Raw genomic sequence first — 25,498 nt, forward strand, 5'->3', positions numbered from 1 at the left:
AAAAAAAAAAAAAAAAAAAAAAAAAAAAGAAATCAACAACAGAAAAACATTTGGGAAATCCTCAAATATATGAAACCTAACACACTTCTAAATAACCCATGTAATAAGGAAGAAATCACAAAGGAAATTAGAAAAAAAAAAAATATATATATATATGTTTGTATTATTGAGACTGAGTTTTGCTCTTGTTGCACAGGCTGGAGTACAATGACGAGATATTGGCTCACTGCAACCTCTACCTCCCAAGTTCAAGTGATTCTCCTCTCCTGCCTGAGCCTCCCGAGTAGCTGGGATTACAGGCATGCACCACCACGCCCAGCTAATTTTTTGTATTTTTAGTAGAGACGGCGTTTCATCACGTTGGCCAGCCTAGTTTCAAACTCCCCACCTCAGGTGATCCGCCCACCTCGGCCTCCCAAAGTGCACGGATTACAGGCGTGAGCCATTGTGCCCAGCTGGAAATTAGAAAATATTTTAAACTGGGCTGGGCGTGGTGGCTCACACCTGTAATCCCAGCACTTTGGGAGGCCAAGGTGGGCGGATCACCTGAGATCAGGAGTGCGACACCAGCCTGGCCAATATGGTGAAACCCTATCTACTAAAAATACAAAATTAGCTGGGCATGGTGGTACATGCCTGTAATTTCCGCTACTTGGGAGGCTGAGGCAGGAGAATTACTTGAATCCGGGAGGTGGAGGTTGCAGTGAGCTGGGATCGTGCCACTGTACTCCAGCCTTGGCAACAGAGTAAGACACCATCTCAAAAAAAGAAAAAGAAAATATTTTAAACTAAAGGCAAACAAAATCCCAACATATCAAAATTTATGAGATGTAAAAAAGCAACACGGCTGGGTGCCTGTGGCTCATGCCTGTAATCCCAGCACTTTGGGAGACTGAGGGGGGCAGATCATGAGGTCAAGAGATTGAGACTATCCTGGCCAACAAGTGAAACCTTGTCTCTACTGAAAATACAAAAATTAGCTGGGCATGGCGGCGCCCGCCTGTAGTCCCAGCTACTCCAGAGGCTGAGGCAGGAGAATCTCTTAAACCTGAGAGGTGGAGGTTGCAGTGAGCCAATATCGAGCCTTTGCATGTCAGCCTGGTAACAGAGTGAGTCTCCGCCCCTTTCAGCCCCCCCAAAAAAAACAACACTCAAAAAGTTTTTAGCTTTGAATTAAAAAAAGGTGGAGGTGGGGCTTAAATCAATAACCTAAGTTTTTACCTAAAGAATCTGAGGAGCAGGGAAAGCCAAGCACAGTGGCTCACGCCTATAATCCCAGCACTTTGGGATGCTGTAGTGGGAGGGTCATTTGAGCCCAGGAGTTCAAGGCTTACACCTCTGTACTCCAGAGAGACCTTGTCTCAAACCAAAAATATGAAAAGCACAAACCATGAAAGTTTAATAAATCTAAATGAAGGCCGAGTGCGGGTGGCTCATGCCTGTAATCCTAGCACTTTGGGAGGCCAGGGGCAGGCAGATAAGTTGAGGTCAGGAGTTCAAGACCAGCCTGGCCAACATGGTAAAACCCCGTCTCTACTCAAAACACAATTAGCCAGCCATGGTAGCACATACCTGTAGTCCCAGCTACTTGGGAGGCTGAGGCAGAATAGCTGGAACCCGGGAGGCAGAGGTTGCAGTGAGCTGAGATCACACCACTGCATTCCAGTCTGGGTGACAGAGGAAGACTCCATCTCAAAAAAACAAAAAACAAAAAACAAAAAACCCGTCCCTTATGGTGGCATAGCTACTCTGGAGGCTGAGGCATGAGAATTGCTTCAACACAGGAGGCAGAGATTGCAGTGAGCCGAGGTCATGCCACTGCACTCCAGCTTGGGCAACAGAGTAAGACTGTGTCTCAAAAAATATATACATATTATTTTATAGATTGCCATTAACATACTTTTTTAATTTTTATTTTTTTGAGATAGAATCTCGCCCTGTCACCCAGGCTAGATTGCAGTAGCATGATCTTGGCTTACTTGCAACCTCTGTTTCCCAAGCTCAAGTGATCTTCCCACCTCAGCCTTCCGAGTAGCTAAGATCACAGGTGCATGCCACCATGCCTGGCTACCTTTTTGTATTTTTGGTAGAGACAGGGTTTCACCATGTTGGCCAGGCTGGTCTTGAACTCCTGAGTTCAGATGATTCACCTGCCTTAGTCTCCCAAAGTGCTGGGATTATGAGTGTGAGCCACCGCACCCAGCCAGCATACTTTATACTTGGCTCTTTTCAGAAATACACTTTCAAGTCTTCAGTACATTATAGATTGAAGTAAGCAACCAGATGCAGTGTTTACTACAGCTAAACTGCTCCAATTTATACTTTTACCCCACACCTGACTGAATTGAGTTCAAAAGCCAAGTGTCAATTCTAAAAAAGTCAGGTATCTGGTACCAAATTAAGGACCCTGATCACTAGTAAAATGGAGCTAGTGGTTCTGTGTTTCATTACAAAAGATATCAAGCAAAATAAGGACTTGAAATAATGACAATATAATAAATTCAAAGTAAAACCATTAAAGGACAATAATCCACTCTGTCTTTAAAAAAAAAAAAAAAAGTAGCCGGGGGCAGTGGCTCAAGCCTGTAATCCTAGCACTTTGGGAGGCCAGGGGCAGGCAGATAAGTTGAGGTCAGGAGTTCAAGACCAGCCTGGCCATCATGGTAAAACCCTATCTTCAAAAAACAAAAAGAAAAAAAAAGAAAAAAGAAAAAAAAATGTTAAGTAGGCCGGGAATAGTGGCTCATGCCCGTAATCCCAGGACTTTGGGAGATTGAAGAGGGTGGATCACTTAAGCCCAGGAGTTTGAGACCAGCCTGGGCAACATGGTAAAACCCCAGCTCTAAAAAAACTACAAAAATTAGCCAGGCATGCCAAAGCATGTGCCTATAGTCCCAGTTACTGAGGAGGCTGAGGTGGGAGGACTGCTTGAGCCCAGGAGGTCGAGGCTGCAAGTGACCTGAAGTTATGCAGCCTAGGTGACAGAGACCCTGTCTCAAAAAAAAAAAAAGAAAATTTTTAAGAAAATTAAAAACTATAGGCAGATATATGTGAGATAAAAGTCCAATACTAATTCACACGTATTTTGAAAAGCTACTGAATGAAAATGTCTACCCCAAGTAGACACACAGGCACATGTTTTTAGGTTGCAGACGGGAAGTGCTGAACCAAGAAAAAGCCGGGGAGAGACACAAAGATGGCTTTGGTTGTAGATCGAACTGCCCCCCCCCCCCCCCCCCCCCCCCCGCCCCCAGGCTGGAGTGTGGTGGTGCAATCTTGGCTCACTGCAACCTATGCCACCCAGGTTCAAGTGATTCTCATGCCTCAGCCTCCTGAGTAGCTGAAACTACAGGTGTGCACCACCAAGCCTGGCCACTGACTGTTGAACTTTAAGCCCTAATGAATTATTAGCAATTACTTACTATTTTGAACCGGTTGATTCTCTTGCACCAAAAGACAGATGGTCAAGACTTAGTAGCATGGTTTCCAAGAGGTGCTTACATCAACTGCTCTCCTTAATGCTTCTTCAGTCTGGCTTTATGGTATCCCACACAGCAAAAATACCTCATCTGTCTTCCCAGGTTCCAAAAGAAAAAAAATTAAACATGCCAGTTACCCTGCCTATCAGTGGTGTCATCTGGATGTGGCAACCTGTTTCTGGGACTCCACATCACATTGACTAGGGACTTGCCCACAACTGCTCTGCAATCATCCACCCTGAGTGAGGGCTCCATCTCCAGCGATCCATTAAAGTCTGCTGGCTCCATATATTTCATGGAACACACTACGCACACAGCAGTGTAGGGAAACAACTTTATAACCCAGTCATTTTCAATAAGAAAAATCAGTGCTCTTCCGGGCGTGGTGGCTCAAGCCTGTAATCCCAGCACTTTGGGAGGCCGAGGCGGGTGGATCACGAGGTCAAGAGATCGAGACCATCCTGGTCAACATGGTGAAACCCCATCTCTACTAAAAATACAAAACATTAGCTGGGCATGGTGGCGCGTGCCTGTAATCCCAGCTACTCAGGAAGTTGAGGCAGGAGAATTGCCTGAACCCAGGAGGCGGAGGTTGCGGTGAGCCGAGATTGCGCCATTACACCCTGGGTAACAAGAGTGAAACTCCGTCTCAAAAAAAAAAAAAAAAAAAGAAAGAAAAAAGAAAAATCAGTGCTATCCTTTGCATTTAAAAGTCTGAAAAAATTTAAATCTATATTAAGTCAGTAAGGTAATTAACAATAAAACTAAATAATTGGCCAGAAGGAGTCTGTTGCAACTAAAGCCTTTTAAAACAAAGATATTTAAAACATTTCTTTTTCTCCTACCTGGATGTTGAAATACTGTACTAATGCTTCAGAGAGTAATTATATTAATAAAACATCAACAAGTTACTGATAAACATTTTAATTGATTAAATATATTATTTTCAAGATCTTTTTGAAATCGCACTTGTACTGTACTAATCAACAGCCAAAGGCAATAAAAAAAGTTTAAAACCAAAAATATTCTGACGTGAACACATGACAGGAACCGCTGCTATGTAAAGTAACATATACAGTTCCCAAGAACAATGATATTTTTAGGAGATAATTCATCTTAACATGTGCATGAACAAATTTGTAATCAAAGGCTGGAAGAAATATATATTAGTGCCTGCTTTTTAAAAGTTTATTTTACATTTTAAATACAGTATTTTTCTCATTAAAAAAAAAAATCCAGGAAGTGCCTAACTCCATGGTTTCTATACCATATGTACATGAGAGCTGACAGCCTGACAGATGTTCTAGATGTAACAGCATGGACACCTATGAGCTGGGACTACTTCTGAATCAAAATTTAAAAACACAAATTAAGCACTGCTTAAGAAAAAATAATCCAGTTTCTGAACAACCAAAAGAGAACAGAGTCAGATATGTACAAAACCAGGTATTAAAAGACAGAAAGAAATAAAGCACACAAAAAACTCAAATAGCCCATATGTAGTGAACTGAATATATTGCAGCTAGTCAATGGAAATCCTCCTATAAGAAGTGATTTATGAACAAAAGAAAAATAAAACAAAACAAAAAGAAGTGATTTATGATTTAAAATTTTAAAAATCTAAGTACTTCAGCAACACGTAATAACAACATTGAGTATATATTGCCATCTTTGTCATTTTCTATACCACTATCCCTCTGAAAACAAGAATCTCTAGACTAGCCAATCACTTATACAAATTTGAGGCAATTAATCCATGTTTGTTTTCAGTAAGGAAAACAAAGGTGTACCTCTTCCTGCCAATAAAGAAATAATACAAATTAAAGCTATAAAATTTAAGCATGGGCATACGTATTTCCAATTCTCCTTAATAAGTAATTCCAAACTGGAATAAGTAAGGTTGTGTCTAAGTAGTAACAAAAGAAAACAGACTTACTCTGGCAGTGATTTCCATATTAGTGCAATGTTACTTCCCATATGCTGAATTATATTTAAATGATCTTATGTATTTTAATTCAGTAGGTGCCAATTTGAATTTACAAAATCCCTAATTGTATTATTTGTGCAAAAAAGTTTCAATTTGAGATACTCTATGAAGCCAAATCAATACAAAACGGAAAACCTGTATTTTGCTGCCAGTAGTATGAATAACCAATAAAGATACAAGGATTCAAAGTTTGTGGAAGCTCCTGAAGAAAAATCTCTGAGGTGTTCTATGTACAGTATCCTGATACTTCAATTATCAATTAGTTTTGAACATTCTAGTTTAAGATTATCTCAGAAAATAATTTTCTGTAATGTAACTCTGAACAAAACAGCTATACCCAAAGTAAAAACAATCTGGGTCATTCTGAACAAGATCAAACTGAGGCCATTTCTTTTTCTATTATAATCTGTGAGGTCTTGAATTTTTAAGTTTTAAAAATGACCTTTAATCAAAGCCAGCTGTACCTGATATAGACTTATTAACTTAAGGATTTCAAATTAGAGGGCACTGTAACTACGGGCTCTCATAAGACATATGGAGCAGGCAGCAAAGGACTAACCATCAGGCGGGTAAGGTCAATGTTGGGGTGTTTTATTTTGGAGACTTTAAATATTTAACATGTAGCTCATGTAACTTCAGCATCCACTAGTGACTCTGCTAGTCAGCACCCAAAGGCTGGATGAGTCTGAGAAATCTCTTTTAGGCCCAAAGTATGAATGCTGGAGTCTCAAGGAAATTTTGATTCCCAGCAAGAGTTCACAAACCATCAGACCAAAATCAATAAGGTAAACCCTGACTCTAATGCTCCACAAAAGTCAAAGGAAATTTCCAAATTAAATGCCATCCTCTGCCCAACCCTAGACTCCAGACTCTGTAACATTTTTATCTAGTATAATAGACTCTGTAGTAGACTGATTTTGACCTCCACAAAGAGTAGGAATTGTCAAACTTGAGGAGATAGACTCCTCTCCCTGGATATTGGTGGCTGCCAGCATACACTTCCTCATGACAGTCCCGTCGGTACACAGGCACGATCTCATCCAGTAGAGGCTTGCTGGCATTCTTTTTGACTTTCTCTTCACAACTGATGTTTTCTGTAGAATACAGACAAATCAATGAACAGATTCAGAAAAAACAGATTCAGGAAAACCACACTTGCATCAAGCAATTAAAATCTATCCTTTCTTTGAGAAACTGCTCTTGTTGGGAATTCTGTTGAACCATTCAACATGTTATATGTATGTAAGCATTTATTTGTTCATTCATTCATTCACTCACTCATTCAAATACCTGATCACGTGCTATATACCAAACCTTGTACTGGGCCCTGGGAGCCCAGGGATGAACATCTAGTGGTACCAGTGTTCAGCATCCTATCTCTCTCTGTTCTTACCACCATTCCTATTTCTAGGTCCCATTTTCCCCTTTCCATATCCATTCAATTCCTAATTCATCCCCAGGAATCTCACTAATCTAAGCAACAAAATGTTGCTCTCATCATCCTTCTCCTGACCAATATGAGTCCTTCCCATTTTAGAAAGATGTAAGATGATTTGTGAGGACTACTGCTTTCTAGATATCTTAAATGTAAGGAGTAAAATTTTAAAAGTCATAGTAGAGAGATAGGCATTCAGAGATACTCTGAAAATTCAGTTATTTTCACTAGGCCAGTTTAACCCAAAGATGATCTAAGTGGCAAAAAATGAGCTCTGATTATAGGTTTGACCCGGTTAATAGTTTTAACTATTAGCTATGAGGTTAGAAAAAAAAACACCTCTAGAAACCTTTAGGAATTTTGAAAATTATGAACCAGCTTTGAAGCCTCAGTTTAACTTATTTAATATAAACCACCTCAAAGAAAAGAGGTCAAGGGAATATTCAGCATAGAAGACAAGACTTTCAGGTTTATTGTTTTGTTTTTGTTTTTGTTTTTTCAAGAGGCTGGGACTATAGGCATGGATTTCCAGGTTTATAACATGATAGAGTGAATTCTGGCAACACAAATTAACTGAGTGATGCTTGTCAATGGCCACATCAGGAATTTAAAACAAGGGAAGTCTTGAGAAATTCTCAGTCTAGAGGAGATTAAGGAGATATGATGACTGATTACAATGTGGCATCCTGAAATGGATCTTGGGACATTAAGTAAAAACTAAAAACATCTGAATAAACATGGACTTTAGTTAATCCAATGTATCAATACTGTTTCATTAGCTGTGATGAGTGTACCACAGTACAATGTAAGATGCTAACAACAGAGGGAACTACTTGGTGCAGGGTATATGGGTACTCTTTGTACTATCTTTTTAACTTTTCTGTAAATCTAAAACTATTCTTAAAATTAAAAGTTTATTCTTAAAAAGCAAATGGCACTCTTATAAAGGTAGGTAGAAATCAGATTTACTTTACCACAGAAATACCTACAATTAAGCATCTTTCACGTGCAAATGAGAAATAGACAACCATTCAAAATGTACACTATTGTTTATATCCAATAAACAGACTGGTCCATTGATTCAAGATTCAAATTTTGTTCAAAATCTATAAAACTAAAGATTACTGGGAAAGATGAAAAGGCATCTTTTATCAATTTAAGCAAAGATTTAGGGCCTGTAAACAATAAAGAAAGTGGAGAATTAAAGGAGGCAAATGAGTTATCATCCATGCTTCTTCAGGGAAAGCAAACTCCTCTGTCTACCTTTCAAGATCTAAGGAAGAAAAAACCAACAAACAAAAAACCCAGACTCTCCTATCATCTGAAATTAAGCCCAAAGGACTCCTCGCAAAATGTCCATATGGACAAAACATGGTAGGACAGTAGCTTCTAAGGCATATGGACAAAGACAATTTGTGAGCTAAATCTTTAAACGGGATAAAGTTACACTCACTCAATGAACAATTCTTTCGAGTGATAAAGCCTCACTGCTATGAGGCTAAAACATTTCAGCTGCAAATCATTTTATGATTAGAAACGGTAAAAGTATAGGCAATGCCATCTTTCATTTGAGGGACATATTGGAGCTAAAATATGGGATATTAAGGTTCTCACCTCTAGAAATGGACCCCTGCCATTTTCACCAGTGCTCTTCCCAACACCAATAACCCTAAAACTCTCATTAGCTGAGGGTTCAGACTAAGGCAGTAACCGCCTTATAGAAGTTCTCTAGTAGGCAAGCCAGGAGAAATACATTACCTCAACCAATTTCTGACCAGAGAATTCTTATTCACAAAGCTTTCTTTTTTTTTGGAGGGTAGGGATGGAGTGGGGCTCTGGCTCTGTCACCCAGGCTGGAGTGTAATGGCGCAATCTCAGCTCACTGCAACTTCCAGCTCTCAGGTTGAAGCAATTCTTCTGCCTCAGCCTCCTGACTGGGATTACAGACGCATGCCACCCTGGCTGGCTAATTTTTGTACTTTTAGTAGAGACGAGGTTTTACTATGTTGGCCAAGCTGGTCTTGAACACCTGACCTCTGTCTCCCAAAGTGCTGGGATTACAGGCATGAGCCACCGCACCCAGCCATCTTTTTTTGTCTGTGTGACAGAGGGTGTCTGGCTCTGTGGCCCAGGCTGGAGTGATGCGACGTGATCTCAGCTCACTGCAACCTCTACCTTCTAGGCTCAAGCAATCCTCCCACCTCAGCTTCCCAAGTAGCTGGAACTACAGGTATGCACCACCACACACAGCTAATTTTTTGTATTTTTGGTAGAGACAGGGTTTTACCATGTTACCCAGGCTGGTCTTGAACTCCTGAGCTCAAACAATCCAACTGCTCTGGCCTCCCAAAGTGCTGAGATTACAGGCAGGGACCACCATGCCTGGCCTCACAAAGCTCTTTATAAGTACAGTAATTTGTACACATACAAAAAAACTTTCCTTCCCAGACATTTGCAAAGAGTCTGACTCTAATGAGTCTCTGTGATGCAACAGAAAGGACAGAACAGGTCTTGATGTGGTTGAGGATCACATGAGACAACAGTAGTGGATCCTGGCCAATATATGCTACAGTCCTGCTCTCTCACCACTTCTTATGTTTTTTTTTTTTCTTTTTTAGAGGGAGGGCCTAGCTCTGTCGCTCAGACTGGAATGCAGTGGCGTGATCATATAGCTCACTTCAGCCTCAAACTCCTGGGCTCAAAGCAATCCTCTTGCCTCAGCCTCCCAAGTACCTGGGACTACACCCAGCTAACTAAAAAAAATTTTTTTGTAGAGATTAGTTGTCACTTCGCCAGGCATGGTGGCTCACACTTGTAATCCAAGCACTTTGGAGGCCAAGGTGGGCGGATCACCTGAGGTCGGGAGTTCAAGACCAGCCTGACCAACATGGTGAAACCTCGTCTTAAAAAAATAAAAAGTAAAAAAAAAGAGATTAGTTGTCACTTTACAAAATGGGTTGCCCAGGGTGGTCTTAAACTTCTGGCCTCAAGAGATCTTCCTTCTTTGGCCTCCCCAAAAGCTGGGATTATAGACGTAAGCCACCGTGCCCAGCCATGCTTTTTCAATCTTAACATTTTTTTCCTCCTGTTTCAGTTGTATTTATTTCAGTCGTATTTTCTTCCTGTTTCAGTAGTATTTATGGGCAATGCTTTATCTTGCTGGTGGTACTCAGGAATAAAGATTGATGAAAACAAAATGCCATGTTAAAGACAAAGCAGTTCATGCTTCCATATTTACCAGCTAGAATCTGGACCTGTAGTATAATGAAGGATTTTAAATCTGCTTCTGGGGTGAGAGTCAATCTGCAAGATGTGCTGAAATTTCTTGGATACTCTGGTAGTTCACGTAGATAATGGCAAAGAGTCATCTTTGGACTATCTTTTGACTAGCATTAAATACTAACTGCTAAACTGAATATTAAACTTAATTTCAAGAGATGTTATGGCACACCTGCTGTGTATGTTTCTGTAGATAGCCCCAGAGGCCTCAGGGTGCAGAAATATGATTGGACAACTCTGTACTTCAAAAGTTGACAGGCCTTTCAGGCTTATTCCATGTACTTCCAACAATATCTCTTTAACTTTATCCCACTATAATCTATAAAGCAACATTGCCAAGCCTCTTCAAGAATAAGCAGTCTGTTTATAAGCCGCCCGAAAGGTCAGTTAGACGAGAAGAACTGAAACATGGTGCTATTCCATTTTCACAGGGCACGCATTCCACACCACTCTCAATCAAGTCAATAAATTAAGTGCTTATTAAGTGTTTATAAGCAAGCCCTACATTCTAACTTTTCTGGAAAACAAAAATAAAGAGACGATCTTCTCAAAAAGCAACACATTTATACCTATTTCTTAGACCAAGATATTTTAGACTGTCCTTTAAAACACCCACTTTTGTCTACATATTCAGAGAAAATAAAAAAAATTCCACAAGCAAAATAGGGATTTCTAAATGGAAGAATAATTGAAAAATTTTTTTAGGTGGAATGCTCTGGTGAGTTTCTGTATTTACATAAAAAATCTTAGAATAATGACCTAAAAAGCTATTATCAGAAATACACATTTAAATAAATGCCAAGGTTGACAAGAATTCTTTCTTGCAGAAAAAAGCAAATACAAAAAAAAAAAAAAAAAAAAAAAAGAAAAACAAAACAAAACAAAAAAAATTCTTTCTTGCTCCTTTAAAATTTTTCAAAGTGATTTTGCATATTTGGCTTTTTAACACACAGGGTTAGAAGTAAATAGTATTCAGAAAGGAGTAAAATAGCAAACTGCCAAATAGATTTTCCTGGCATTCAAAAAAAATTTGTTCAGGCCCCAATCCCCTACAAGGAGCCTGGCCTCACAACGTTTTCAGCCCAAGGTCCCACTAACGAAGACAGTGTTCCCTAACCATGAAATGTTAATCAGAAAGCAAAAGGCTAGCTGACACCTGAACCATGTACCGTTTCTGCCAACACATAACCCAGCAGCTACTAAATATGGACCAAGGGTTCTACCTTCTTCCTCCTCGTCGTCATCGCTGGATTCACTGACGTGCACACTGACAGCAGTGTTTGGAGAGTCTGTCCATTCAAAATATACCCCAAACCCAATGTCATAATTGTCTGTAGCAAATTCCCAAAAGAGATATGATCCTTCTTCATGGGTGGGTACTCGAACAGTGACCACTTCCCCTCGGCCCACTGTAATCACGGAATCTGCATCCTGCTGAATCTTCTCTTTAAAGTCTTTGATCTGAGGTCGTGTCCACATGGATGGAGCTGCTATCACTGGAAGAGATTCTAAAGGCAACAGGAATTAAAAAGCTAAAGACAAAAAGTCTTTACCCTGCAGGTAGCCAGATTTGTATAGGACTACCTGATCAGTTATACTTAGACACCAAGTACAATATGGTCTAGCTTAGATCAAGGACTTGGAGAAATAAAAAAGCCTCCCCATGCAAGTCTCTCCAGATGACCACATTTAACAATGTTGCACGCACTCAGAGTTCATCATACTTCTTCAAGTAACAACTGCAGCCCACAATCATAGAAACAATTTTTTTCAACACTCCCTATAAGAGGATTCAAGAATGACTTTGGAAATGCCCCAACTGAAGTTAGGGAAATATTCTAGCAAGGAAGAGTGATCTGGCTTTAGGAATAAATTAATCTTTTGGATGTGAACAAAGAAAACTGGACTTTGACTTCAGCCTGTCTGTTGAAAAAGTCTTGACCTCCAACCATTCCAAAGTTCTAGGGGCTATTCCAATGGAACTCAAAGAAACAGAACTCAAACAGGATTAGAACCACCAGGGATTGAGAAAAAGGGGTAAAGTCTTGTTGCTGAGCAGCATCTATGTGCACTTGGCTACGAAATAAGTTTCTCAAAGTTAGTCACAAAGCCTTTGAAATATTTTCTCTCATTTGAAAATGCTGGTATAATCCCTTGATTAAAAAAACAAACAAACAAAAAAACAAAAAACAGGGAGTGGGGCAGTAAACCAAAGGATTCCAAAACCTTTTCTGAAGCAACTGTGTGTTACTGGTTCTAAAAAGACAAGGAAGATCTCTGAAAACAAATTTCTCATGAACCATACTGCCATCCCTGACCACTTCTTCCTGCCTCAGCCTCCCAGAGTGCTGGGACTACAGGTATGAGCCACTGTGAACGGCCTGTAATTTGTTATGCAGCAATAGATAATTTATATGTATATATAAAATAAGGCAAAACATAGCTTTTGTCTTAAAAGTGTCCAAAGACATCTGATTTGCTCTTCTACACTGATCTATGAGTCACCAGAGCATCAGATTCAGAGTAAAAAAATGTTGAATTCTCACAAATATGTAATTGTTCTCAAAAGCTAATTGTAACCTGACTTTGTGACTTTGCTTTTAACAGATTCGGAATTATGACAACCGGACAAACACATAAACAAAACCATACCTTTTGGTCCATTCTCTATGGCTTCTTCTGCAGCTTCTGGTTCCACTTCTTTTTCAGAGCTGTCAGTGCGTGATTTGGCCTGTCCATTAACTGATATCATATCACTTGGTATAGTTACATTCACTTTTGATGATGTAGGCAAGGAAGACCCAGCTACTACTACTTCCTGTTGTTTCTGTAATGCTGCCTACAAATCAAGAGAAAGTGAAGACATACTGACCAGGAAGGCTAGCAAACAGGACATCTGCCCTGGAGTACATCTGATACCATGCTTTTGCCCTACTAAAATGCTATGCTCAAGAAATTACTTTTATCAGTTTTTATCCTGTCTATAATGAATATTAGTAGTACAATATCAAACTGATAGCTAAACATAATAAAACAATCAATAATAAAAAATTAATGTGGACAAAAACTGCAACTAAGGGTCACATTTTTCTAATCTGAGAATCACTAAAAAAACTAATTAGGAAAAATTAAAGTAAGTAAGGCCAGGCGAAGTGGCTCACATCTGTAATCCCAGCACTTTGGGAGGCTGAGGCGGGTGGATCACTTGCAGTCAGAAGTTCAAGACCATCGTGACCAACATGGTGAAACCCCATCTCTACTTAAAATACAAAATTAGCCAGGCATGGTGGCTTACATATGTAATCCCAGCTACTTGGGAGGCTGAAGCAGAACTGCTTGAACCCGGGAGGCAGAGGTTGCAGTGAACCGAGATCATGCCATTGCACTCCAGCCTGGGTGACAGAGCAAGACTCTGTCTCAAAAGGTTTCACCATGTAAAAAAATTAAAGTAGAAATAACCCAAAATAAAACTATTTTTTTTTTTTTTTTTTTTTTTTTTTTGAGACAGAGTTTCGCTCTCGTTACCCAGGCTGGAGTGCAATGGCGCCATCTCGGCTCACCGCAACCTCCGCCTCCTGGGTTCAGGCAATTCTCCTGCCTCAGCCTCCTGAGTAGCTGGGATTACAGGCACGTGCCACCATGCCCAGCTAATTTTTTGTATTTTTAGTAGAGACGGGGTTTCACCATGTTGACCAGGATGGTCTCGATCTCTTGACCTCGTGATCCACCCGCCTCGGCCTCCCAAAGTGCTGGGATTACAGGCTTGAGCCACCGCGCCCGGCCCAAAATAAAACTATTAAAGGCAAAAACTGAACACAGTAACTTGTGCTCTTAAAATTGATGGAATAAAAACAATCTTCTTGATAAAATTTAAATACACAAAATTTGAATTAGAAAAATTAAACTTGGTGGAAATAGTCACAGAAGAAAATTCACAAAGGCAGAAGCTATAATTGGTAAAATCTGGTATAGGCTCCCAAAGTAATATAAAAAAAAATCTAATATGGACAATTATTTTAACATAATTGACCTCAAAAAATCAATAAGTTAAAACTTCAGAGAAAAATTATGATCACAATTAAATTGAAAACTGTTAATCGTGTTGTAAAATACTTACCTAAGAATTAAATAGGCTTATAGGATGCAATTTTAGGTAAAAATGTTTTCTCAATAAAAATTTCTCACTGTTTACATAGTTACAATTGAAATGTGTAGTCATAAATATAAAATCCAAATGTCCTGAGTCAAAATGGGAATAAAAACATCTAAAGTCCAAAAGACAACTATTTTGGGACATTCCTCTTCTAAATCAATATGGACAGATACTACTTCAAGTACCTGAGTATTACCTTAGGTAACTTTGGTGGGGAACTATAAATTGAATTACAACATACATGTAGAAAAGTGTACAAATGATAAATTACACAGCTTGATCAATTTTCACAAATCAGACGTATCCACGTAACTAATACTCACATCAAGACAGTATCTGGGTACTGTCTTGATGTGAGTATTAGTTACATGGATACATCTGATCTGTGAAATGCATCCATAGTACCCCTTTCTGGGCACCTGCCCTGAAGGGTAACAACTACTCTGACTTATAACACCATAGATTTGCTTTGTCTATTTTAAAACTTTATAGAAATAGGTTGTATAATGTATGTTCTTTTTTATGTCTGGCTTCTTTCACTGAGCATTACTTATAAGGTTCATCCATAGGGTCACAAGTAATTCCGTTTTGTAGTTTGTATTACTATTAAGTTATTTCATCATGAAAAGATAAAATCTATTTACCCATTCTACTGTTGATGAGCATTTGGGCATGTAAGCAATGTTTTAAATGTTTTAAACTAAAACACTGTCACAAGCAAGTAAGCATATGTTCACTGCAGGAAAAAAAGTACACATACACACACACACACACACACACACTCACTCACTCGGAAAAAGCTTTTATAATTCCATGGTGTAGGGATAATGATATTTTGGGATATCTCTACATACATTTCATTTAATGTACCATTTACAAGCCAGTTACTTAAATGAATAGCAATGCCTCTCTCTCCTGCTAATACAGGTTAATAACAAACTTAAGATTTTAAGATATCTTCTTCCAAGGTCTGTATTTTCAGTAATTTCCACATCAGTTTTCTAGAAGGAATACTAGCTTCCAGAAAAAGTACCTACAATCAAAACAAGTCAGCACACTCAGAACATTCACTGCATGACAGGAAAGCAAAAGAGCATTTCTGATTATCAATAGGCCCAGCTCAAATGGTCCCTCATCTAGACTAATCCTTTCTTGAAAGGCTCTAGCAGAACAACTCCCTTCTCTGGGATCCCCTGACCATGAATCTATTGTACTACATGTAATAGATTGTAGTAATATATTTATATACTCTTTTCCTATTTTTAGAAGTTTTAAAAAAAGCATAGAAAGGTATAAAAACAATGTAACAAACACCCACAAATGTACCTACACCCCGCAATTAACAAACATGTTCACTGTGCTCAGTATTTACATAAAAATTTATACTTTATAGGAGTAAAGTTCCCTTTGTTTCTTCTCTAGTCCCTTTCCAGAAGCAACCAATCAATTTATTTTTATTTTTACTTTTTGAAATGGAGTCTTGCTCTGTCGCCCAGGCTGGAGTGCAGTGGCACAATCTCGGCTCACTGTAACCTCCACTTCAACCTCTGCCTCCCGGGATTAAGCAATTCTCCTGCCTCAGCCTCCTGAGTAGCTGGGATTACAGGCGTGTGTCACCATGCTGGGCTAATTTTTGTATTTTTAGTAGAGTCGGGGTTTCACCATGTTGGTCAGGCTGGTCTCAAACTCCTGACCCCATGATCTACCTGCCTTGGCCTCCCAAAGTGCTGGGATTACAGGAGTGAGCCGCTGCAACCAAACAATTTGATAAACTAAGTTTGATCCCTCTAATCTCAATTACAGCTTTTTTTTTTTTTTTTTTGAGACAGAGTTTTGCTCTTTTTGCCCAGGCTGGAGTGCGATGGCGCAATCTTGGCTCCCAGGTTCGGGCAATTCTTCTGCCTCAGCCTCCCGAGTAGCTGGGATTAACAGGCATGTGCCATCACACCCAGCTAATTTTGTATTTTTAGTAGGCAGGGTTTCCCCATGTTGGTCAGGCTGGTCTCAAACTTGCAACTTCAGGTGATCTGCGCACCTCAGCCTCCCAAAGTGCTGGGATTACAGACATGAGCCACTGTGCCCGGCCTATGTCTTTTTTTTTTTAAGAGACAGGGTCTGGCTCTGTCACCCAGCCTAGAATGTAGTAGTGCCATCATAGCTTACTACAGCCTCTAGCTCCTGAACTTAAGTGATCTTCCCGCCTCAACCTCCCAAGTAATTGGGACTAAAGGCATGCACCACCATATCCGGCAAATTTTTTTTTTCTTTCTTTCTTTTTTTTTTAAAAGAGATTGGGGTCTCCCTATGTTGCCCAGGCTGGTCTCAAACTCCTGGCCTCAAGCAACCCTTCTGGCCTTGGCATCCCCAGGTGCTGCGATTAAAGCCATGAGCCACTATGCCCAGCCTCCATTATGGCTTTCTAATTTTGTTTCAAAGACTTGTGGTTTTGTCCTACTTGACTTTCTTCTCATTAAGTGATAGCAACCCATAAACAGGACAGAGTGTATGCGCTATTAAAAATGATCTCACTGCTTATCAAAGAAGCAGGAAAAAGGAAGCGAAACTAAAGTAGAAACAGGCTTCAGAGGAGAGAGAATAAATCCCTCAAAAATACCACTTATTATCTATAAACTCTGGTTTGGTATCTTTTCCTCCTCTTCAGAATTACAAAGAACCTGCAGTGCTTTTTAACTTCTAACTGATGCCAAAGATTCAGGGGAAAAGGTAGTTTAGGTAAGAATATACATTTTCAAGGAATTTAAAGAGTTTGGCAAAAACAACAAAGATTATTTCATGCAACAAGAAATGCTGAGCAACTATAATGTAACACTTTTCTTCACTCAGATTTTTTGACAGGTGGTAACTGCTTTATAAGTGAAAATTAAGTAAGTTAAACTAAGCTAGGTTAAGTTTAAGGAGGTTTTTTTTTGTTTTGTTTTTGGAGATGGAGTCTCGCTCTGTTGCCAAGGCTGGAGAGCAGTGGCGAAGTCTTGACTCACTACAACCTCCACCTCCAGGGTTCGAGCGATTCTCCCTGCCTCAGTCTCTCAAGTAGTTAGGATTACAGGTGCCCACCACCGCTCCCAGCTAATTTTCTGTATTTTTAATAGAGATGGGTTTCACCACGTTGGCTGGTCTGGTCTTGAACTCCTGACCTCAGGTGATCCACCCGCCTTGGCCTCCCAAAGTGCTGGGATTACAGGCGTGAGCCACTGCGCCTGGCCTAAGGAGGTATTTTATGCCTGCACAAGATATAAAAAATGTATGTAAAATTGGTATCTTCCACAAGTACAGAAAGCACTCACAGGCTAAGTCTTTTGTCATTCGATTCCTCTGATAGTCCTGTGAGGTTAATAGGCCAGGTGCTTTGATTTTATATCCTATTGTTACAGACTGAAAAGGCAGAACAATTAGAGTAGTTATAACTTGTCTGAGATCAAACAAGGTAATGTCAAAGCCCGAACGGAATCCAAGTGTTACCAGACTCCCAGTCCCATGTTCTTTCATCTAAATCAACCTCTCCTATGTGGAAGCAAAATATTTGGGGACAGGCAGTTGGAGGAGGAATAGCAATGTGCTGTCATGACTGCTACCCAACTCTGGTGCCTAACACAAAGTCAAATGGACCCCAGCTAGCTCTGCAGGACCAGCCTATGTCTTAGGGCAGGGGAGTCCTCCCACTGGAGGCTGTCCGAGGCTCTGACAATGCACTGCCTGAAGGACATCTGTGAACTAAGGCTAATTACTCAGATCCTCATATTCCCGGACCACTATTAGGGTCTATGCCAGACTCATAATAAAGATACTCAACCCATACAACTCCCAAATACCCTTATGACAATATAACATCATCTGTTGCTTCTAAAAGACTATTTTTTGTCACAACTGTCTGCAATTCTCAAGTCTAACTAAAAGATCACCTAAAAGTTACTTTACACCTTAGAGGCTAACTAATGCAAAATTCATTTGCGACTGTTAAAAAAGAACTTGGGTTCCAATGAAACTAAAAACTCTCTCTAAGGCTGAATTCTAGGGTTGGCTATCGTACCTGTTGCTGTGCAAGCTGGACTTGATACAACTGCTGCATATACTGCTGATAGTGTTGCTCCTGCAACTGGCGGATGAGAATTTGCTGCTGTTCGTAGTTCCCTGGATACTGTTGGGCTGCATACTGCTGGAACTGCACGGCAGTCTGGGAGTTTAAAGCTGCCATTATCTGCTGCCTAAAAACATTAAAAATATATATACTAGTCTGGCTATAGGAGATTGTTCATGACAAAATAAAATGTCCTTATTACTTACTTTTATAGTTTGTAACTCTTAAAAACAACTAAGCTAGTAATGTATACCAATTAGTATGTGTTCTGGGTTCAGAAGAGAGATTTAAGAAAATAAACCTGGCCTCTAATTTTTTACTTAGGATTTTCCAGGAAAATTTGGGATGGAGGATATGCATATGATTATCATCATAATTACCACCATCATAATTACTAACACTTATTGTGCCCTTACTATGTGCCATGTACTGTTGAAAATACTCACACATGCTAACCCATTTAGTCTTCACAACAACCCTATGACAGAGGGTTCAGTAACTTGCCCAAGACTATAGTGCTAGCAGATGCTAGAGCCTGATGCAAATCCAGAGCTATACTAATTAACTATGATGCTGTAAGATGATGAATTATCATCTCTGACACAGATGAGGTATTTAACTGTTGGCTATGGCCTCTCTATCTAAATACATTAAAAAGAGTAAGAGGCAGAAGAATAGCTGGAAGGTATTACAGGTGGCCCTGGTAAGTATAAATAAAGCCAGTGAAAATTTGAGGGTCACGTCTTAATAGAGGAAAACACTGAAAACATCTTGGCATGCTTAGAGATACTGTTATTCTTTTATAGATAAACCACACACTTATTTTTTTTTTTTGAGACAAAGTCGCACTCTGTCAGCCATGCTGGAGTGCTGTGGCATGATCTCAACTCACTGCAACCTCCACCTCCCAGGTTCAAGCGATTCTCCTGCCTAAGCCTCCCAAGTAGCTGGGATTACAGGCACCCACCACCACATCTGGCTAATCTTTATATTTTCAGTAGAGACAGGGTTTCACTATGTTGGCCAGGCTGGTCTCAAACTCCTGACCTCAACTGATCCACCTGCCTCGGCCTCCCAAAGTGCTGGGATTACAGGCATGAGCCACCACGCTTCTTAACTTACTTATGTGACGAACTTAACAGAGACCTCAAAGCCATCTATTAATAGATAACAAAGCAAAGCCTCACAAACTCCTGCATACAGCATGACACTGGATCCACCTAGGACAAACTCTCCCCAAAAAGAGCAGCATTCACAGTCTTTCTCCAAAGTTGAATGAGGCCTTGGATTAATCTGAGGCTAGCACTGAAGGTTTTTCTGAGAAACTACCCAGAAATAAGAAGAAATAATAATAATAATAAAAAGAACAAATCAATGGACTCTCATGTTCTCTGGTTTAACCTATGAGCCATGCCACCCCTACAACCTCAAACTTACTTCCCAGTGTTTTACGGGTGTTAATCACTGCCTCCTTGTACCCACAGCTCCCTCTTCAAAAACCTGTCAGTGTCAGAGAGCTGCTCTCACAGCCCTCACTGAGTAAGCAATAGTTGCAGCCTCCAAATTGTGTACTAAAAACTACAAATAGATATCTGACATAGACTGGGCCAACAAGATTCTCTGTTCTGGAAAATTGCAACTGGGTCTCACAGATTCCAGCCAGTCTCTTGTCAGATGCATGGAAAGACAGACCAAATAAATCCTGGGATAGCCTTGCATATGCCAAAGCAGAGTGTGACAATTTGCAGAGAGCAAGAATGAAGCAGAGACATAGGCTGAGAGAGGCAGAGACAAGAAACAGAGCGGCCAGGCAACCCCAGCTCCTGCTTCCAGTCTCTGTATTCTGCAAGTGAACCCCAAATCCTTCTAATACGTTCCTTTTGTTTGTTTTGAGATGGAGTCTCACTTTGTCGCCAGGCTGGAGTACAGTGGCATGATCTCAGCTCACTGCAACTGCCGCCTCTTGGGTTCAAGCGACTCCTCTGCCTCTGCCTCCCGAGTAGCTGGGAATACACGCACATCCCACCATGCCCAGCTAATTTTTTGTATTTTAATAGAGACAGGGTTTCACCATGTTGGCCAGGATGGTCTCGATTTCCTGACCTCGTGATCTGCCCGTCTTGGCATCCCAAAGTGCTAGGATTACAGGTGTGAGCCACCACACCCAGCTTTTTTTTTTTGAAATGGAGTTTTGCTCTTGTCGCCCAGGCTGGAGTACAATGGCATGATCTCGGCTCACTGTCCGCCTCCCTGCTTCAAGTGATTCTGCTGCCTCAGCCTCCCAAGTATCTGGGATTTAAGGCATGCACCACCATGCCCAGCAAATTTTGTGTGTTTAGTAGAGATTCAGTTTCTCCATGTTGGTCAGGCTGGTCTCGAACTTCTGACCTCAGGTGATCCACCTGCCTCAGCCTCCCAAAGTGCTGGGATTACAGGCATAAGCCACCGCACCTGGCATACATTCCTCCTTTTGCAACCAATTGATGCTTAAGACCAGACTCTCTATGGTAACAGATCACTGGTAAAAACAGTGAAAAGCTAATACCAGTGTACCTCCTCATCGTGCAAATCACAGAAGTATTCTTAGGGATACGATGGTAAAAAGTCAAGTTATAACAGTATGGAAGCCCGTTTTTTTGAGACAGAATTTCACTCTTGTTGTCCAGGCTGGAGTGCAATGGCACAATCTCAGCTCACTACAACCTCGGCCTCCTGAGTTCAAGTGATCCTCCTGCCTCAGCCTCCGAAGTAGCTGGGATTACAGGCACATGCCACCATGACTGGCTAATTGTTTGTATTTTTAGTAGAGATGGGGTTTCACTGTGTTAGTCAGAATGGTCTCCATCTCCTGACCTCAGGTGATGCACCTGCCTCCACCTCCCAAAGTGCTGGGATTACAGGTGTGAGCCACCGTGCCCGGCCCACCCATTTCTTATTTTTATTCTATTTTATTTTATTTTTTCCATTTCTCATTTTAAAACATAAGCCATATAATAAGCTTACTTTTGCTGCTCCAACCGAAGCTTCTCTTCTTCTATCCGTCTCCTTTCTTCTTCCTCCCGTTGAAGCCGTTCCTCTTCTTCTCTCCTACGTTTCTCTTCCTCCTTTTGCAGACGTTCTCTTTCTTCCTCTTCACGCCGCCTTCGCTCCTCCTCCTCCTTCCTAGAAGGCAAAGGATAGAGAATGAACCCTATACATTGAATACTGTTTAAAAATAATTTAAAACTTTAGTTCTCAGTGAAAACTGACATGACCTTTTTAGAGAACAATGTGGATATATACATCAAAATTTAAAAGGCATACAATTTACTAGCAGAAACTTATATGGAGTAAATCTCACAATATACAAATCACAGCAAAAATAATTACTGTTACACAGCAATAGAAAATGTGTCCACCATAAGATACTACTTAAATCATTATGATATTCGTATACCCTGAAGGATCCCCTCTCATATAGGCTCACAGCACTAAAAGCTTTTCCTTCATAACACCTGCTGTCATTGTAATTAAATGTGTGTGATACATTTAGCAGTAGGTCTGCCTTACCCATTAAAGTAGATGCTCCATAGGGGCAGAGACTGCCTATCTCACACCACTACATCCTCAGGGCTTAGCACAGTGCTGGAAAGAACAAGGACTCAACAAACATGTATAGAAGCAAAAAATTCACCCTCAAACACAGCAGAGTCAAAGGATAGAAGTACATGCCTAATATGTAAAGACACTGAATACATTTGCTTAATGAAAAAAAAGGGTAAATACATAGGAAAAGATCCGGAAGGATACAATCTAAATTTATCAGTTATTATCTATACAAAGGAGAGTAGAATTAAAAGAAATATGGGAAAAAAAGATTTTTCAGTTTGTGTTTCATTTATTGCCATAAATGAAAATCTTTATATTGCATATATTTCTGAAATCAAAAAATGCTTTAAAAAAAGAGCGGCTAACCTCACAGTGCAGCTCTTGCCCAGCTTTTGCCCACCCCACAAGACCTTTCCAAAAAGAACAGATCCTATTATGCTAGGAATGGACGCCTTAAGGGTCTGCAAGTGGTTTGGTGTCCAGGGAGGTTGCAGACAGGATGAAAGGGAAGATTTCTGAGGAGTATCAGCTAAGACACCATTTCTTGGTCCTACCACGAGAACTGTCTGTGCTACCTCACCCTTCTCCCCTCTAACTCTTATAAGTGATTAACAACACACCTGAGCCACAGCCAAGGCTCAAAATATAGCAATAACATGACCTACTTTTTTTTTTTTGAGACAAGGTCTCACTCTGTCACCCACACTGGAGTACAGTGGCATGTTCTTGGTTCACTGCAACTCCACCTCCCAGGCTCCAACAATCCTCCCACCTTAGCCTCCCAAGTAGCTGGAACTATAGGCACCTGCAACCACATCGAGCTAATTTTTGTATTTTTTTGTAGAGATGGGGGGTTTTGCCATGTTGCTCAGGCTGGTCCTGAACTCTTATACTCAAGTGATCTGCCTACCTTGGCCTCCCAAAGTGCTGGGATTACAGATATGAGCCACCACAGGCATGAGTCACCGAACTTGGCCATGACCTACTTTTAATGTGTCACAGCTGGTACAGGGCAAGAAGGCTCCCAAGCTAGAGCTTCAACTTCAGAATAGATGAAGTCTACTCTTAAACACTTTAAAATAATTCTATATGGACTTTATCACCTGACAAAAGTATATTTCAACTTTATAGGTTGAGTAGTAACTTTTGACAATGCCTAAGAGAAATATGCATATATCATTAAAATAATAATTTAAAATCAATATATACATACTACTTCTACAGATATCATAGCAGTATCTCATTGATCCAACATTACTACACAATGGCCTCTAGGACGTAAATCAATTTTCCACTTCAAGAAACTTTATTCTATTCTCAGAAGAATCAAAACTTTTCCTTTAGATTAAAAAAACAACTTTCTTTGGATAAATAGCTTCTGAAAATGTAATCAAGCCATTTCCCATTATCCTAAACAGGAATAAATCATATCTGATGTTCCATCTCTTGATGACTCAGGGGTTATAGCTATTAACATAAAAACTGCACATCATACTATTGTGATGGAGAAGTTTACCTTCATATTAAATGGCCCCTGACTGCCATGCTTTTATAATTCTTGTGTCTGTTTTTCATGGTTTCTATTATATCCCTCACTATCAAGCTATTTTCTCTTATCTGCTTTTTCTAATCCAGGTTAAGGTAGGAAACCCGAGAATCAATTGTTTTTAAAGAATAACATCAGCTGGGCACAGTGGCTCACGCCTGTAATCCCAGTACTTCGGAAGGTCGAGGCAGATGGATTACCTGAAGTCAGGAGCTGGAGATCAGCCTGGCCAACATGGTAAAACCTCATTTCTACTAAGAGCTTTTAGCTGGGTTTGGTGGTGGGTACTTGTAATCCCAGCTACTTGGAAGGGTGAGGCAGGAGAACTACTTGAACCCAGGAGGCAGAGGTTGCAGTGAACTGAGATCGTGTCACTGCACTCCAGCCTGAGCAACAGTGCAAGACTCTGTCTCAAAAAAAAAAAAAAAAAGAAAGTATAACATAACCTGAAGAAAAACTGGGTTTGTAGTATCACTTTCATCACCTAAAATTTTACATAAAGTTGTTGAAAATACAACTACTAGCCGGGCGCGGTGGCTCAAGCCTGTAATCCCAGCACTTTGGGACGCCGAGGCGGGTGGATCACAAGGTCAAGAGATCGAGACCATCCTGGTCAACACGGTGAAACCCAGTCTCTACTAAAAATACAAAAAATTAGCTGGCGCCAGGCGCGGTGGCTCACGCCTGTAATCCCAGCGCTTTGGGAGGCCGAGGCAGGTGGATCATGAGGTCAAGAGATCGAGACCATCCTAGTCAACATGGTGAAACCCCGTCTCTACTAAAACTACAAAAAATTAGCTGGGCATGGTGGCGCGTGCCTGTAATCCCAGCTACTCAGGAGGTTGAGGCAGGAGAATTGCCTGAACCCAGGAGGCGGAGGTTGTGGTGAGCCGAGATCGCGCCATTGCACTCCAGCCTGGGTAACAAGAGCGAAACTCCGTCCCCAAAAAATAAAAAATAAAAAAAAATAACTACTAGATGAATAAGGTGTAACTGTAATTCTAATTCACAACAACGAAAGAGAATCCCACAAACATAAATAGCACATTCAGTAGCTCCTCCTCCAAAACTTGAAAATAATCAATAAGTCAGCTGGAAGGCAAAGCCAATATGAATATCTATATAAGGTAGCACAGCTGCAAACCATGAAATGGAGCATGAGGATTCTAAAAGCTCAAGGGAGACTGCAACAAAGGGTATGTCAGACCACAGGACAGAGAGGAGGGAGTGGTTGAGTTTATGGTGGAGCTTATTCAGAAATTTAGCGTAATAAAACAAAAGGCTGCCAGCCATGATGATGGGAGGTTCCTTTTAAAGGCATGGCTAGTAGGAAGCAGCCTTCCCTCCTGCTAAAACTCATAATATAAATACCTGCTCATACCAGGAAGTTTGAACAATTTCCACAAGAAGTGGGGATCCAAGGAAAGCAAGACACATTATCTAGAACAGACATTCCATAAAGCAAAAGTATCAGTATACTGGGCTGTGCAGTGGTAAAGTATTCCATGCCCTCAAACTTCACCTTTTTTTTTCTTGCTCTTCCTTCTCTATTTTGTGGGATGCAACATATGTTGAAAAGAGATGGCAACATCTATTTAAGAGCTTGACAAACTCTACCATGGCATCCTCTTTAGACATGTTTCCCAGGGCTGCCCATTCTCTCCTGTAAGGAATAACAAGAAAAGTTACCTACCCTTCTTAATAGAATGAGAACTTGATTGAATTTAAACCTAAATATGAACAATTCTCAATTATAACTGAGAATATAAAATGAAGAATGATTCTACCATAAGCAAAAGGCTCAAAACTTCAAGTTTTAACAAGTATGTATTGACTTACTAAATTAGATACGCCACACACAATCCAAACAACTGTATTGCTGACGATTCCCAAATAGCAAAAAGGTACCAATGTTTTCTTTTTCTCTTTTTCTTT

The 25,498-nt window shown here is 40.3% G+C and overlaps 1 protein-coding gene, 1 long non-coding RNA gene and 1 pseudogene across 3 annotated transcripts in view; 1 reads left to right on the plus strand and 2 right to left on the minus strand.

Moving 5' to 3' along the window:
• The window catches only part of LOC116559034, a 17,598-nt gene extending 16,378 nt beyond the window's left edge, over positions 1-1,220 (plus strand). The window contains exon 3 of the long non-coding RNA XR_004272277.1: positions 1,131-1,220. This is a non-coding gene — a long non-coding RNA (uncharacterized LOC116559034). The remainder of the gene's footprint in view (positions 1-1,130) is intronic.
• A 3,167-nt stretch (positions 1,221-4,387) lies between these two features.
• Positions 4,388-6,310, minus strand: LOC116558583 (annotated as a pseudogene). Its single transcript, XR_004272081.1, has 2 exons — positions 6,239-6,310; positions 4,388-5,986 (listed from the first exon to the last, which is right to left on the minus strand). The product of XR_004272081.1 is annotated as an uncharacterized LOC116558583 (transcript).
• Positions 4,646-25,498, minus strand: part of ACBD3 (acyl-CoA binding domain containing 3) — a 41,958-nt gene continuing 21,105 nt past the window's right edge. The window contains exons 3-8 of the mRNA XM_032289438.1: positions 25,086-25,226; positions 21,433-21,591; positions 18,382-18,556; positions 12,833-13,019; positions 11,404-11,688; positions 4,646-6,560 (exon numbers count right to left, since the gene is read on the minus strand). Of these exons, the coding sequence (XP_032145329.1) occupies positions 6,349-6,560; positions 11,404-11,688; positions 12,833-13,019; positions 18,382-18,556; positions 21,433-21,591; positions 25,086-25,226 (1,159 nt within the window). The 3' untranslated portion in view covers positions 4,646-6,348. The remainder of the gene's footprint in view (positions 6,561-11,403; positions 11,689-12,832; positions 13,020-18,381; positions 18,557-21,432; positions 21,592-25,085; positions 25,227-25,498) is intronic.

The sequence above is a fragment of the Sapajus apella genome, unplaced genomic scaffold, assembly GCF_009761245.1.
Source record: "Sapajus apella isolate SASKATOON/1434 unplaced genomic scaffold, GSC_monkey_1.0 scaffold22, whole genome shotgun sequence".
NCBI classification, from domain to species: Eukaryota; Metazoa; Chordata; class Mammalia; order Primates; family Cebidae; genus Sapajus; species Sapajus apella.